This window comes from Passer domesticus, chromosome 3 (genome assembly GCF_036417665.1).
Source record: "Passer domesticus isolate bPasDom1 chromosome 3, bPasDom1.hap1, whole genome shotgun sequence".
NCBI lineage: Eukaryota > Metazoa > Chordata > Aves > Passeriformes > Passeridae > Passer > Passer domesticus.
The window spans coordinates 63839174-63856038 of NC_087476.1; the positions used below are offsets into that span (position 1 = coordinate 63839174).

A 16865-nucleotide genomic window follows, 5' to 3' on the forward strand; every position below is an offset into this window, starting at 1 on the left:
TAGTGCCAAGAAATGCTGTGAAGTCGGCATGTGTGCTCACTGCCTGCACTTGGGCAGTATTTTCCGTCCTTGCTTTTCTTACAGCTGTGCATTTGGGAGGAAAGTCTTTTATACTAATAATAGCAAGAAGTTATGATAGAAGCTATCCATGAAAAATCCCAGGCATGTGCTGCTTGCTCTCTGGAGAAGAGTTCCATATTAGAAATGCGGATTTTTTTATTTAATTTTTTTTTTTTTAAAAGATCACAGGGCTGCTCACCAGTTGTCTCATGTGTTGTGTGTATGTAAGGACATTCCTTGGATTCCTTTCTTGGCTATTCTCTTGTGAAATATCCAATGTTTGAAATCAGAAACAGATTTTCCCTGTATTTAAATAAATGTGTTTTCCAAGTTTTACTAGACAAGAAAAAATTTGTACTAGTTGTTTTTTTCTTTTTTTCTATTTAAAGTTTTACTTTTTTGTGTGTATAACACCAGGCCAAAATGAAGAAATGGACTTAATCTAAATTAAGGAATTTATCAAAGTGAAGATTCCTGGCAGAATTAAATGAGTCTAGTTTAAGCCTTTATTGATCTTGTGACATTTCTTCCCCTGTATTAATTTCAATTTTTTAATTTCTGTTTTGGTTACGCATAATCACAATGGGATGCATTATTTTTGTAGTTGTTTTTTATATCATATGCATTATTTTATTAGAGTGAGTAACTTTGAGGACGCTTACTATCTGCAGTTCTCTGATGGATAAAAGCAGTTTGAACAAACACAGAATAAGTACAGACTGACAATCAAGCATATGACTATAAGATTAAAAAACCCCTACTTCTCAATTCTCAGTTACACCTGTGTGAGCCTTGGATGTGCCAGGATGGCTCTGTCAGACATGTTGTGCTCTCTTGATGTGGGGGAAAAAATCAGTTTCTACTTGCTAGCTGCTAGCAAGATTTTACTGTTTAAGACTGCATAAAGTTTGAAGGTTTTGGTCATTAAATTACAGCTTTATTAATGCGCACTGAAGGAAGGAGAGGATTGGAGGTAGGGAAGGTTATCTTCATGCCTGATGTGGATAACAGCATCTGATACAAGACCAGTCTTTCTCTGTCATGTGGCAGTGAACGGGAATGGCTTCTAACTGTGCCTGGAAGTATGGAATGAAATTGAACATAACAAAAGGAAGATTATAGGTCTGGATAATAACGGTCTTACTGAAGTTAGTCCATGCTCAGAAGTATTGAATATATCATTCTGCTTTTAAGTATCATTCAAGTCACCTATGGCTACATAGAGTCCTATTGTCAAATGTGTTTGAACACCAACAAAACACTGTTTCTGCTTGGATTCATTTACAATCTAAATGCATTGGAAGAGGGCAGCGTATGTAAAAACAAAGTGAATTTTCAAAGGTAGTGGAATGCTCGGGTGGCAGAGCTGGAGCCGTGCCTGCGGTGCCTATCCTGCTTCTTTCTTGGCTCTGTTTGTAGCAGAGATGCAAACCCCAGGGAGTATTTGTGCCGTGCTGACCCACTGGGGGAGAGTGGAGTACCCCAGCTCTTGCTTCTGCAGTTCAGAGGTTGTCTGTAAATACATTTAATCACCTCACTGTGGAAGCATGTTGTTCCAGTCCTTGGAGCTGTTTCATTTGACCGCCTCTGAGGAGACCACCAAATGGCATGGGTACAGAACCTGCAGAATGAATGCCTATTGTTTTGCTCTGCTTTTTTTTGCTCATAGAACAGGGTGTGGATGCCTATTTTTTCCGTTAAATTTTTGAGAAGGTCAGTGGCAGTGGGTGAAGCAGGGTGAGCATATTCAGGCATTGGATAAAAATCTCTTCTGGCAGGTACAGCCGCCTTTCCCAGGGCACATGGGCTTTCACCCTGAGGTGGCATGGTGACAGCACAAGCCAGATAGATTCAGCTGCAAAATCAGTTAGTATTGAAGCTCTCCATCAGTAAATCTTTGGGTGATGATTGGAAATGTGGAGCCAGAGCAGACTGCTGTATGTGCCTGGCCCTCAGTACTTGAATTCAGCTTGTGCTTTTCAAACACTGCACAGTTTAAACACACAAAGAAAAAATACTTGCTGTTTGTAGTCCATTTGTTGACTCAGGTGGTATTATTCTTAAAACTATGGAAATTGACTCCTCTGCTGTCACAACTGTATAATTAAGACACAGCTTTTCTTTCACGTGTGCATGTAATGGACACTTTGCCTTTCTGCTGCAGATCTGAGTCTTTATTGCAGGCTGCAACAGGAGCCATTGCACAATTCACACAGCGCTGCAGTCCTGAGGAGGACCTGTTGGTAAATGAGTCATAGGCAGAAAGATCATCTGCTGTTTTCCTTGACCTGGTAATGTTTGCTTTTAAGCAATATCTGTTAACCCCTCTCCATTGTCTGGAGGGTTGCAGTACAATGAATTTGGCCATCACTGCGCAAAGCAATAATAGCGGGCAGTGACTTTCTGTCAAATTGCAGCAAAAAGCCAGCACTTAAAATTAAGCAGTAATTTTTCTACATGCAGGGTAGAGAACATTAAACTAGATGTAGAAGTAGCATGCACAGCTGATTGGATTCAAAAGCACTGAAAGAATTCCTTGTGGAAGTGGTCTTTGAGACAGCATTCACATACTTGAAATCTATTAATATCTTCATGAATTTTTCAGTGCTTTAAGCATAGTAATGATTGCACGTTGTGTAAGTATTGTGTTACCGGATTTGTATTGTCTATGCTTGTCATTCTTCTACATTGGTTTTCTCCCCTAGCCCCATCCTCCCCCCAACACCATTTTTGCAGAAGGCTGCTGTTACTTCCAGGGAAATGCCATAAACCTTTGTCAAGTGGGAGACCTGTTCCCTGTGAAAGCACTTTGCCTGGTATTAAGAAATGGAAATTTTGTTAATTCTTTTATTCAGAGTCCTGTCACAGCTGTGATCTTGCCTGTGGTTAATGGCTGGCAAAAGTCTATAATTACCTCAGGCATCTCTTTCTAATACTAGCCCAGTCATCCAGAGCATCCCACTTTTTTCTAGCTATATTAAAAAAAATTCAGAAAATGTTTTTGGCATTTGAAGTTCTTGTATAAGTTATCTGGACTTTTAGACTTTAAAATATTTTAAATTTAATTGCTGGTCATATGCAGAGGGATTATAAAAGCATAGCTTATTTAGTCTAGCTGGTAGTTTGGGAGGTAAATACCACAAGGAGGGAGGAAACCTGTTGAAGTCCAAGGAGAGTATTGGCGCAAGATTAATGGTTATGACTGTGTTCTGAATTAATTGAAGTCAGACATTAAAAGGTTCCCAGCCATCTGAGGAGGGAAGTTGTGAAACAGACATCCAAACAGGATAATGTGGACAAAGAATGTTTTTAAGATGGTTCTTGATAATGTTGTGGAGGGTTTTAACTCAGAGTCTCTGGAGTTGGTAAGGGAAGTTTGTGACAGAGAGCTACATGGAAACTTGGGGACAGGATTGCATTGTGTTGTAGTTGTCCCATGTTTAAATGCTTCTGTTGGTTCTCCTGTGAAGACCAGGAAGAATTATTCCTTTAAATATGTAATTGCATCTTCTGAAGTTTGTTCTGCTTCACTGGAGGTTGGCTGCAGGAAAAGGCTGGATGAGGAGCAGGGTGTGCTGCAGGTTCTCAAGGCATCAGACCATCTCACGGATGTGCCCTGCTCACCCCATTCTTTCCTTTAGACTCAGCAACAGGTACTGCTAAGGTGGAAATTTCCCCAAAAGCCCAGCCTGGTTGGGACTGCTAGACTTCTCGTGTTCTTTTCTAGTGCCAGGTGTGCTGCACTTTCCTTAGAAGTTTCATTTTGCAGGTCTCCGACTTTCAAAGTCTCCAGACCTTGCTGACACCTTTCAGTTTTCTCTTGCTCTTTTCCTGTGACACAGTTTTTACAAATGTAGTGAGATGGTGCTGTGTCTCACTTCAGGCTGCTTGTTGATAAGGTCTTCTTGACCTGTGAAACCTTTAATCCAGAGATTCATTGAAAATCTGCTCTTTGCAGCATAGCATCCTAGCCCCTTTCTCTTTCTGACTTTTCATCCGTCTCCACTTCTCTCCATCTTCAGTGTGTCCATATGTATTGTCATGAGTCAGTTCATGCTCTGGAGCAGTATTGCGGGTCAGGACAGTGGTCCAGGAGAGTGCTGTGGTGAGGGACATCCCACTCTGTCAGGTCACACAGCTTGTAGCTGCACTCTGAGGATCTTGAAGGGTTTATCAGGTTCTCCCATGCAGAGGTTGCTCTCATCTTATTGCTTCTCGTCTTAAAGGATCGTTTTCAAGTCAGTCAAAAATAATTTTACTTTTCTGCTAAAATTTTTAAATCTGTTCTTGAATTATCATATAAATTGTGTAGCTTTACTCTAATACATAGCATAATACATATAATACATAGCAAAATACATATAAAGGCTGAGTGACTTTTTAAGAACTAAAAGGTTTATAATCTGTTCAACTTCAGATTAACCTTGATACAGTAGCCTACAGTATGTCAAAATATGGAATTTTAGGAATACATAATTCTGAAATTACCCGAAGCATAGACTTGAAGAATTATGTAAATTTTTCACGTCTTAGTTTGTGGCTTTGATATGGGCTTTGTCGTAACCAAGGCATATTGCATTGCTCAGTGAATCATTGCAGAGAAGATCCTTCTCTAACACAAGTTTGGCATATAGGGAGGATTATCAGAAAGGAGACTAATTTTCAAGAGTATTCCTTGGAACTTCAATTCCTCGAAATTCAATTAAAAATTAAAAAAAATAGGTTTGTTGTTGTTTGTTTGTTTGATTTTGGCAGTAAACAGACTGAAAATGAAACCAATAGACAAGTTGGGTCTGTTAATTTGTGGACTTGTGTACATACAGATGGCTGCTCTTTCCAGTTCATTTTGTGAAGCTGAACCATTTGACTTCTTTTTAAACAGAGCAGCAACTCCAGATAAAATAAAGAATGGGCTGGTGGGCTGCATAGCAGTAGCGTCTGCATTCAGTCATTTTGTTGAAAAATCAGTTGTTGTAAGAACAGTTGACTGTTGGCTTGGTATAACTTCATATTCCACATGAAAAAGCAGTCTAGCAAGTTTGTTGTTAAAGATAGAAAAAAATGACAAGTCAATATAAATTTTCTGTAAAAAACATCAAGACTGTGTAATCGATAGTAAAATATCCATCTGTATGGATATTTTACTATAGATAGTAAAATATCCATACAGATATACTCTTGATTGGGACTTGACAAGAATGTTCTTCTTAGGGTGTGACTTGGTTTTGGATAGAAATACTGCTAATTTGTACTGCTCCTCATTAGCTTAATCTTTCTTTGGCAAGGGTTGCATATTTTTGTCATTATTCTTTGTAATGGAATTTGATGCATTCCTGTAGCCTGATCTGTAAACCCAAGAGTTTACTTACTCTTTTTGGAAAGCCTTTATGTGACCTGTTGGAAAGTAGGTGGGCTGTGTTGAGTCATAGTTCATAAGAAGCTAGTGCTAACTGGCTTATCTTGCCTAGATATGATTTGCAAGTAAATGTGACACTTCAGATTAAAAATTTACTACTGAACCATTCCAATTTAATGGGATTATATTTTATACAAAGTCTTGTTTTAGTTCTTTTAATGTAATAATTATCTTTGCTGAGTTATGACCATTCCTTAGGCTGCTGACAGAAGCATGTGAAAAGGTTTTTTTGGTTTTTTTTTTCATTGGTTGTGCTTTTAAAAATAATAGAACTATTTTATTTTGGACCTAGGCAATGATTATGAGAAGCTGTGTCTACAGTGGCAATTTACCATGACAGGAGAGGGATCTGTGGCATGGAGTAGGTGTGCTTGTGCTTGCAATACAAACCATTGGCATGGGATGTGGAAGAGCATCTCTGGGAGGAACCAACACATGGCTGAAATGTGTACCTGTAGGCAGGAAAATCCCTTCAGGCTGAAAATTGAATAACATGACTATTTAATTTTGAACTTTTAGACAACTAGGTTTGCCATTCTTGCTCCTTTACTGGTGTTTTAATATTGTTGCATTTATTGTAGTGTGCCTAATGTATTAGCTGCTGCTCTTTTTCTGAAAAACAGTGAATGAATGCTCTGCCCAGCAGAGCTGAATGATGCTCTTCATTGTTGAATGTTGTGCCCTACAGAATGAAAAATCCTGCCCTTGTGGGACTGAGTATTACCTGCCAGTTTCTGTTTAAAATGGATGAGCAAATCAGCTCATCTTTTGACATCCTGAGAATTTTTTTTTACTATATACTGAAGCACCACTCTATTAGCAAAACTGAGTTTTGCGTTTTTTCCTTGCCTAGATTCATAGAATCATTTAGGTTGGGAAGGACTGCTAAAATAATTCAGTTCAGTGTTAACCCAGCACTGCCAAGTGCCAAGCCCACCACTGAATCATGTCCCAAATGCCACAGATCTTTTAAATGCCACAGATCTTTCAGTTATAAGGACTCAACCACTTCCCTGTAAAGCATGTTCCAATGTTTCACAGCCCTTTCAGTGAAGAAATTTTTCCTAATACCCAATTTAAACGTCCCCTGGTGCAGCTTGAGGGCATTTTTCTCTTGTCTTGTCGCTTGTTGCCTGGGAAAAGAGGCCAGCCCCCACCAGGCTACACCCTGCTTTCAGGGAGCTCTAGAGACCAGTAAGTTCTCAGAGTCCTCTATGAGCCTCCTTTTCTCCAGGCCAAACGCTCCCAACTCCTTCAGCTGCTCCTGATGATGACCTGTGCTCCAGACCATTCCCTAGCTTTGCTGTCCTCTGGACATGCTCCAGCACCTCAACGACTTTAGTGCAGTGAGGACTTGAGGTGTGACCTCCTCAGTGCTGAGTACAGGGGGACAATCACTGCCCTAGACCTGCTGGTCACACTATTCCTTATACAGGCAAGAATGCCTCTGGCTGCCTTGGTCACCCGGACACATGGTGGATCGTGTTCAGACACTGTTGACCAGCACTTCCAGTTCCTTTGTCAGGTGGCTTTCCAGCTGCTCTTTCCCCTGCTGCACGGGGTAGTTGTGTGTGACAGAATGACAAGACCTGGCGCTTGGCATTGTTGAACCTCACAGTTGTCCTCCTATCACTGGTCCAGCCCATCCAGATCCCTCTGCAAGAGCCTTCCTGCTCTCCAGCAGACCAACAGTTCCGCCCAGCTTGGTCTCTGCAAACTGAGTGAGGGTGCTCTTGATCCTGTGGATCATTGATAAAGATATGAAGTGGGACTGGCCCTAACACTGATCCTAACAGGGATCACCACTAGCACCACTGGCAGCCAGTTGGATGTAACCACAGACATCCAGCCAGATTTCCACCCAGCCAACTCTGCGCCCAGCCAAGTTATGGGCTGCCCATTTCTCCAGAGAATGCTGTGGGAAATTCTTAAAGGCTTTACTAAAGTCCAAGCAGACAACATTCACAGACTTTCCCTCATCTTACATAGAGTTTAAAAGCAGTTCTTTAGGGGGTAGTTACTGAAACATGGGCCATGTAAAACAAAAATGTTTTCGAAGTACTCATTAAAAATAATGAATCATCTCAGTACAGATTTGCATTTGTTTTACCATTTTTGTTGTTTTAATCTTGCAAGCCTTCCTGACTCTCCATGGCACACCTGGCCAAAGCAGACCTTCCTGAGAACATGCATGTCCAGGAGGTGGCACTGCGTTTTTGACAGCAGTGTTGGTGTACATGAACAGAAGGCAGCGTTGTCAGACCATTTCTTCCAAAAGGAGGAGGGCGAGGAGGCTTTCTAACAGTGGCTTTTATCGAGTAGTGTAGGTTGCTTTGGTTTTTGATTTGAAAACCCCACTGTGTGTGAACTCTTCCAGTGAGCTGTGCGGGTGGCAGAGAGGTCGTCGGTGCTCTGTATCAGGAAGGTGCTTCCCTCTTTGGGCTTTTTAATCCATTAAAAAGAACTGTGCGAGATAATAGGAGTGGGGAGATGAGTTCTCTCTTTCTCTCTTCCTGTTACCATGGTAATAAGTTTAATGAGCAGGCCTGAACTGGGTAATCCTACCCAACCCTGTCTGCGTTGCTGTTTAATATGAGCTGTAAAATAAGCTGGTAGAATGTGACTCCTTTGCACAGAGTGAGTGGGTGTACCAGCCTTGCTGACACTGCCATCCATTGTGGCCCCAGACTGGAAACCACCTTCTCCCCCGGCTTCTGACAGCTTCATCTTTTGCTCTGTGTTTTCAGAAGGATCAGAGGTGTGCGGGACTCAACTGCTAGAGCATGGCAGCGAGAATAGCTTGTTTCAACTGTCAGTAGTAATATCTAATTGCTTCTGTTTGCCCTCTCTTCTGCCCCAAACATGTGTCACCCCCTTCCCAAACGTGGTCCAGTTCACAGAATGCGCTGACCAAAGCGCATTCTTTATTTTTATCTTTATTTTTGTATGGCAGCAGAACTAAACCAGAAAGGCATAGAAAGGCTTCTCTGAGTTACCTGCTACTTGGTTTTATGGCTGGCTTTAATTGCTTTATTGTCTAAATATTGCAAAGCAGTGATCAAGTGTTAATATCAAATATACAATATTACTTGTTGCTCTTAAGAAGGCTTTCTAATTTTGAGTAGAGGTGAATAATTGGAACACAGAAATATATTTTAAAATATTTAAGACTGCCAATAATATAATACAAAGTATGTTTTTCTCGTCTAGTGTCTTATGTGCTGTATATCAAAATACTTACTGAATTAAAAATAATTGCAGAGGGATATTACATAACAGCAGAGGAAAAATTAAATTAAGGTATGAAAGAGAGGGTAATGGTTATGTTCAGAGTTGGTGCAGCAGAGGAAATACAGGCACGCAGATTCCTAATGACCCTTGTACATTATGTTTGGTTTTGTTGTTGTTGCTTTTTATTGTGCTTTACAGGTGTCTGCTGTACAATGGTTTGCAGATTTGGTGTCCTTGCAGAGGTCTGAGGTTGCCTAGGAATGACACCTTTAATCTGGCTATGTGGGTACCAGGAATTAAGCTAGTCAAATGCCCCATCATTCAGGGATTTGCCTCCAGTTGGTTGGATACACGGTTGCCAGGGACACTTGCTGTACATTTTTACAAAGCATATTTGCTTGTTAGGACTGCTTTTAGCTGCCATGCTGGTCAGGCTCTTCAAGCTGCACATGACTTACTACGTACATCCTTTTAAAAGCATTAAGAGCTAAAAGCTCATAGATGCTGCATGATCACAAGCATATGACAAAAATACATGCATTGAAAGCAGTAGGGGACAGAGCTAATGCTGGAGAATGTGAATATGGCCAAATGGAGGGAGCTTTCTGGAACGTGGCAAAGCTTTGTGTGCATTTCTGCCACCCTGGGTCCCTTTCATCTCCCTTGCACCCTGATGTCTGTCAGTATTGTACCAGCTCCTCATTGCTGGGCTTGCTTTAAACACTGTAAAGCTGATACCTCCTGCTCACTTCCTGTTTGAGATTCATGTTCAGTTAAAAAGCAGATTTATAATACCTCGAGGTGGGGTTTTTTTTCCTCTTTGGAAATTCTTTCGCTTTTGTCGGCTGTATTTGTGTTTAAGGAACATGAGTTAAGACTCCATGCACACTCTATGTACAGGAAAGAGGAGAATACATGCACAGGCCAGGAGAGCAGGACATACCATGTCCAGTCTGGCCATTTCCAGTTCCAAAGGATGCTAGGGTGCTCCACCATGATGGACATGTCCTGATTATTGCTGTCTTGAGTTGTTAATCTGTAAAAGGAGGATACTTCTCTTTGAGAGTGTTACTTTGAGAATTAATTAATGCTGTATGATCCAATGAAATATGTTTAATATATAATTTTTCCCCCTGTTTGTTTTAAAAATAATTATTTAAGTACAATTTAAAAGCTCCAGCTGCTCATCCAGAAAGCCCAGAACACATCAATTCATCGCTGCTAAAAATAGAATCCATGTCTAATTAGGGCAAAGTTTATCCCCATGGATTTCTGTGAGCTGTCTTTAATTTCCAGTTTGGCTGCTGGGAATTACTTTATTTGATGGTTTTGTTCTGCAAGTTGTCCCTAAAGTTGGTGTTACTTTATGACATGGTGCATATTACCTTCCATCCAGAGGATCTACAAATTATACATAAAGACTGATGATAGAATTCCTTATGTAGCATATTTATAAAAATTATCTTAATGCCAGAGTAGGGCTGACATGACAATCCTTTGTGATTCCATATTCCCAGTAGATGTATCCTATATATTTTTAAAACTCCTATGTGTAATACTCATCAGTATCACTGCTGTTCTCAGAGCTCAGGACCATATATGCTTGTCTAATAAAAGGGATAATGTTTTCTTTCGTTGTTTTTTCTTTATAATCTTATTTCTTGTAATCCCTGAGTTAGACACAGTTTTGTGAATCTGTCAAGCTCTTAAAGATCTTTTTTGTTTAACCAAACATGTCCAATATAATGTGATATTGATTGAATTTTTGTAATTACTCCTAATTATTCAAGCTCTCTCTAATAGAGCCTGAGTGTAAGGAGTTGGTTTAGCAAAAATGAAATAGGCTGATGAAGATTAATATGCATGTATTAATATAATGTAGCCTGCTTAGAGCTAGCATTACTAATAGTTCAATTTTTAAACAGCATGAAAAAGAATGATAAAGGAAATAAAATGTTACTGTTGGGAAATCTTTCTATAAATGATAGCTCAAGGCTGAGAAAAATGAACAGCCTCACTTTTGTGTATTTGAAAAAATAAATCTGTGCTACAGCTGCAGAAGAATAAATGAAGATTAATCAGATGTTTTGTGATAAAATTTTGACTTTATCAAACTTGGAGACGCTCTTGCTCCAAATAGACATAGCATAAAGAAATTGGGTTTTTTGTAGGATTTTTGTGGGGAGATGAAGAGGCAATGTACACAGTATCTTTCTCACATGATAATGGTACATCTTGGCAGCTCTTTATGGTTTTACGTTTGCTAATAGCTGCGACCATAACCATCACCAAATCATTTATCATTTCTATTACCAAGGTCTTCCCAGCTTCAGGAAAGAAACAGATTTATTCTTCGAGTAAAAAATTTGTGGGGACATTAATGCCTACCATATGGTAAATATACTTGTTAAACTGGATTTCAGCCATGATCCCATTATTGTGCTTCAGCCTTCCTTCGTGAGCATGCATTGGAAACATGGATAATTGAGCATGTCTGTACTCTGGAGAAGTGCATGGTAAATGTCATAGGGACTCCAGGGCAATGTGTTATCCTCTGTCATCTTGATAAGTGTTTGGGAGCATGGGAGTCTTCTGATCACTGAGTTGTTGGTGTCCCCTGTCTTCTTGCTCTTGTGTTTGTACTGCATGTTACCTAATAGTACTGGCTTGGTGTGTAGATCAACACAGAACTTTTATGTCAGGTAACATGATTTTGTAGAATAGAAAGACTGCTTGCAAACATCAGCCAGTATCCTTTAGAAAATGTTATTTGATAGTGTGATTTTGAGTGGTTCAAAACAAAACAAAACCCACCAACCAAATAAACAAAAAACAACCAAAAACCCCCCAAAAACCATAACTGAAATTCATCTGTATTCTCACGTAATAAAATTTACTGTTCCTGTTTGCAGGAAAAATAAATGCAAGTTCCAGTATACACTTTTATCAATAGCCTGGTGATGCTCTGAAGTTTTGTGCATCACATCTATGACAGTGACTCTTCCCAGGACCCTGATAATCACAGTGAGTTGAAAGGGTGAGACAGCAGCCATGGTGGCTAGACAGGTTGGTTGCAGAGGTCCCCTTAGGGAGGCAGTAACAGGGCCTCCTTATGAACTGCTTCACTGACAGCTCTCTTGGGGTTTCATTCCACCCAGGAAGACTGTCTAGACATTCATTTATTCTGGCAGACACAAGAGTATCAGCATGGTTGATGAGTGAATTGAGCTCTGCTAATGTTAATCACAGTTTGTGCTCCTCATAGTCTGATGAGTAAATGTACTTGGCTTTGTAAATTTGTATTTGCCTCAAAGGCCTGTTTGCCAGCGTTCAGTGTTTGCCAGTGAGTTTCTGCCATCTGTATGAACAAGGCAGTGGTACCACAGCTATTGCCCTTGCTGTTGGCATATTTTCCCCTTCCCATCCATATTTTTGCAGATACTGGAAATTGTTATATAAAAATGTAAAATTGCAGTCAGGGCTTTTTTCATGCCTGTTTATTAAAGGTGTCTGGCACAGTTCGTTATATGACCTGTTTTTATCTGTTTGCAAGTTTGCTGAGATTCAGTCATGTGAGATGTGTATGAAAGACTTTATAGTGAAAATTATTTGCTCAGACTGCTGTGGAAAGTAACAGGATATTGAATGAAAAAAACCAAACAAACAACCTCCCCCCACCAAACCAGCCAGTTTTTCGTGAACTTTCTATGCTTTGCCAGCACTGTTGAGTCAGTGCTGCAGACAGCTTATGCTGGATGTTGCTCTGTGTTTCGTGTGTCTGGAGGCTGGTGCCTCACTGGTGCAGCGTCTGGGGGCAGCTGCTGTGTGTGTACACCCTGCTCCCAGGCTGCAGCAGCAGGACATGCATGTGTGTGTCAGGGGGAAAGGGGAGATGTGCATCTGTGTCGTTGTTGTTAAACTGTGGGCTTGGTTTGTTTTTTCTTCCTGACCAAAGTTTATTGTAGCTCTCAACCAAACAGCACACAAAGCCTTTTTAAATGTGTGTAAATACTTACATTTTGCTGTTGTGCTTCTGTATATAGAGCAGCCACTTCCATGTATGGCATGGGCTGCAACGAAAGCATTTATAAAGAACACTTAAGAAAGCAGACTAAGAATTGTTCTTTGTTATACTCTACTTAGGGTTTTGATATCTTCCCTTTTTAAAAAACAAATAATCACCTATTTAATATTTCAAATAATATAAACCTTTAAAAAATTGTTGAAGACAGCAGTACATGCAGCGTGCTCTCTTCATGTGACATTTTCCTTGCTGTCCCAGTCTGACTGTGCTGTTACAGCCAATTCAAAAGACTAGGAAGGGCACTCTTCCTGAATCCCAGACAAGAGCAGTATGGGAGATTAGGGTTGACACTGTTAGCAGCATGGAAACTTGCTTAGTAGTGGAGTTTGGGAGAGGTGCCATGGACTAGTGACTTGTGAATGAGGCTAAAGAACTGAGAATACCTTGACTTTAATCCTGGCTTTTCCACTGTGTGGGCAGGTTACTAAATCCCTTTGAGACTATGTCTTCATCTTTAAATAGGAGTAATAGCTACCCTGTAGAGGCATGGTGAGGATGTATGCATTTACGCAGTACTGCAGGCAAGCTGATAACTGCGTATGCTTTGTGTTCAGCATCAATCCACTAGTCTAACCTAGAAGGTACAGTCTTTTTTTGGTATCAAACATTACAGTTCTAACTTTGAAAGGGAGCTTCTTTAATAAAATCCAAATACTGAAATCACAACACTTTGTTCTTTTTTCTCTAGTCCCTATGTTTTTCCCTGCTTTTGCACACTAGAAGAAGGTATATGTTCTTGTTCTTGGCAGGTTCCTGCCCAGTTACGGTTCTGTAGCTGCCAGTGTCACGGCAATTATAGTAACTGAGCTTTAAATAAGCTTCTTGGATGTGGCCATCTGTGTGTGACTGTAGTACCTGTTGTTCAGAGTGGTGAGTAATCGGGGATAAGGCTTAAGAGAAGCCACAGGCTGGAGAGGAAGCAGAAAGGGAGTGGGCCGAGGTCTGTGGCAGGTGACCGCGTTTCCCGGCTCTGTTTTCCTGCTTGTGGCTGTGAGCCGCGGGCGGGAGGAGTGGGCTGCTTAACCAGGTGCTTGATTTTTTTTTTTTTTTAATTGTTTCCTTCTTTTTCAAATACTTAGAGAATTCTATTCCAGACAGTTTTCGGGATATCTAAATAGCTTAGCTTGCCTAAGTGCGAAGGAGGAGAAAATCTTTTCCTCCACAGCCTTTTGAATGCGTCCGCTCAAGGGTTATAAGCAGGCCACTCCCTTCTGCTCGGAACTAGCCATTGGGGACAGCAGGGACATCCTTGAGAGCAGCATCTCACAATGATCGCCTATGTGCACTGCCTGCCCGCCGACCCGATGGTCGGGTGCCTCGGCAGGAGCAAGTGGCAGCCCAGCTGCGACGATGAGGAGGAGGAGGAGGAACTCATCCCGCTCTATTCCAGCAAAATGGGCAACGCTCACACCAAGCTGCCTGGGCGCCTCAAGAAAAAGTTTCTGAGCAGAGACGACAACTCCTTTTGGCCAAGTAAGATCAGTTCCTGTTCCTTAGCTGTTTTGCTCATTTAGTACTGTGTTGTCGTTATTGAGGAAATAAAGAAATAAAACAAACATAAACATGAACAAGGAAAATACTCTTATTTCTCTTTTGGAGGATGAAGGCATTGGGAACAATTTTCTTACAAAAATAATGTATTTCCCCTTCAGGACAGTGCATGTAATTATTCTGTCTGACGGGGCTGCGAAGTTGATACAGGATGGTACTGTTTTGTGCATGTGATATGTCTGTGTTTGAGAGGTCTTGAGCACTCGCTTTCAGTTCAGTAATGCTCCTTTTCAGCAAAATGATTGTTTTAGATGAGTGGAACTGTTGACGTAGCACTCTAATTGAAAGCCATAGGAACAATTAGTGGATGAAAAGGCCAGGAAAAATAAGAAAAAGGTCTGACAGACTCAAACGGTGCTTAATGCAGTTGATGAGTACTTATTTAAAAAAACAACAAAAAACAGTCAGCTTTTGAATAACCTTTGGTCTAAGGTTATTTTCCCTGTGAACGTGAGAAGAAAGAATTCCTGAATTGTGATGACTCTCCTTTTTTAATCTGAATAGTTTCAAGTTTCACAGGCAGATACAGATGGGAAATAAGGAGAGAAGAGGACAGACAATGGTAATGTTCAGATGTTTTGTTTTTAGCCTTAATGCTTGTCTTCCCTTCTTTTCTGGCCACCTAAGCAAAGGCACCCAGCTGTTTGTGGAATGGTTGCTCAGAAAAGTCTATTTAAGGGTGATGGGGGAGAAATTTCACAAGACAAAGAAAGCTTTTCCTGCAAAAGCCAGCTGGCTGGCTATCTTGTGCCAGGTCTTTTTGGGGGAAAAAAAACCGGTACATGAGTATATTTACAACTGTATTGATTTTTCTTTTTCTCATTAGTCTCACACTGACTGTCTGACAGTGGTTTGTTATTACCAGGAATTGAAAAATCCCCATCTTGTCACATGATGCTAACACTGATTAGCAAAACCACCTGTATTTTGTTTTCTGAATTACTATATTTTCCTGAATTATCATATTCTCCATTTATTACTAAGCAAGCTTCATTTGATGTCCCCTCCTGTAGGAGGAGTGTGATTCACATGATTGTTTCAGGCCTTTTTCAAGAGCGGGTAATTTTTTATACAGCATGCAAAGAAAAATTCACATCTTCTGCTGAATTTTTGTATTTTTGAGCACAGGGTCAATTCTGGTTTGTTCAGCGGGAAAATGAAAATTCTTCCTTTATGTAAAGCTATATAGTCATTGTCAGACCTAGGGAAGCCTAGGGACTAGGAAGAAGCTTGCAAGGATACCCTTAAGGAGGAGGATATGGCTCTTCTTGTCCCAGACAGCCTGGGGTGAGTGTGTGTGTCTTTGGGATTTGTCTCTCTTGCTGGATGACAGGTTAGTTCATTCCTACAAAGCTGTGACACTTTCAGAGCTGGTTCTCCTAGTGCCCTCGGAGGTGTTGCTCAGAGCATTGCAAGCACCTGCTGTGTTTGAATCTGCTTCTCCAGAGTGTGGAAATGTGATTGAGGAGCATGGGTAAAGAAGTCCCTCACTGCAGCCTCCCTCCTTTTTCTTTTTGTGCTGTCCGTAGGGAAAGCATCCCCTTCTATCTAAAATGCACCTGAATTGAAATTATAAAACTTTTCAGAAGATATTTGACAGTGGTGTCAGTGTGTGTAATTTCTTTGATTTATAGTACAACACTTAGATAAGCAATTGAATTCTTTGACTTGAGACCTAACAAAGCTATTTAATGCAATTTTTGGTCCTTAGCAATGAACTTTCACGTTTCAGACCAAGTTTATTGCTGTATACCGTATGTTGAATTTTGCTGATATCTGGTATGACCCCATATATTTTATTTGTTCTTTCTGAATTCCAGATCATCGTTCATTTTCATTGAAACAGTGAATGACAAAAATCAGTCACCCTCCTTTCTGGCCCGACTTTTCCCAGGAGAACCTCTAGTGCTTCAGTGGTGGTGTCCCACCACAGTACAAGTGTGTAGATTGTGGGACACCAGCTCTGCCTCACTGGCTCCTTTCTAACTCGTTCTTGGTCCATAGAAACAAAAGAATAGCAGAGTAATTAAGCCATCAGTTAAAAGTGTTATGGGTGGGGCAGGTACTATTTCTCTTTGAGTAGGGAGACTCTGTCACTTTAAACTCTGTTAATGTTTATTTTAAGGAACAAAAGTGTTTAAGAGTGGAAGTGCTTTCTGGGACCAGGTCAAGTGATAACTGCAGAGCACAGCAGGGGATTATTGGCTGGGTTTTATCTCTGTTGATAAAGGCTTCCCTTTGGGGTCCTTATCCAGCATCATGAGAACTGCACTTGGAGAGGTTTCACAGTGCTGATACACTCCACGGAAAATGCTCCCAGTAGTGTTAGGGTTGTTTGAAAGCATAATAACAGTCAAATTATGTGAACTTCCTCATGGGCTGGGGGGGCATCCTCAGTGAGGGGACCTCACTAGTTTGCAGCAGTAGTCCTTGCACTCCTGCTACCAAATAATCAATAATTAAAATACTTGTGGTGTGATGTAGCAGCCATAATAATCAGGTTACCATTTTAGGGTATGAAGT

At 40.7% G+C, this 16865-nt stretch overlaps 1 protein-coding gene across 11 annotated transcripts in view; it reads left to right on the forward strand.

Moving 5' to 3' along the window:
- The window catches only part of NHSL1 (NHS like 1), a 174332-nt gene that overhangs the window by 91461 nt on the left and 66006 nt on the right, over positions 1–16865 (forward strand). The window contains exon 1 of one of the 11 annotated variants that reach the window (XM_064413522.1): positions 14045–14264. The exons of the other annotated variants lie outside the window; for them this stretch is intronic. Within the exon in view, the coding sequence (XP_064269592.1) occupies positions 14060–14264 (205 nt within the window). The 5' untranslated portion in view covers positions 14045–14059. Of the gene's footprint in view, positions 1–14044; positions 14265–16865 lie in introns of those variants that run through there. 11 annotated transcript variants of the gene reach the window in all.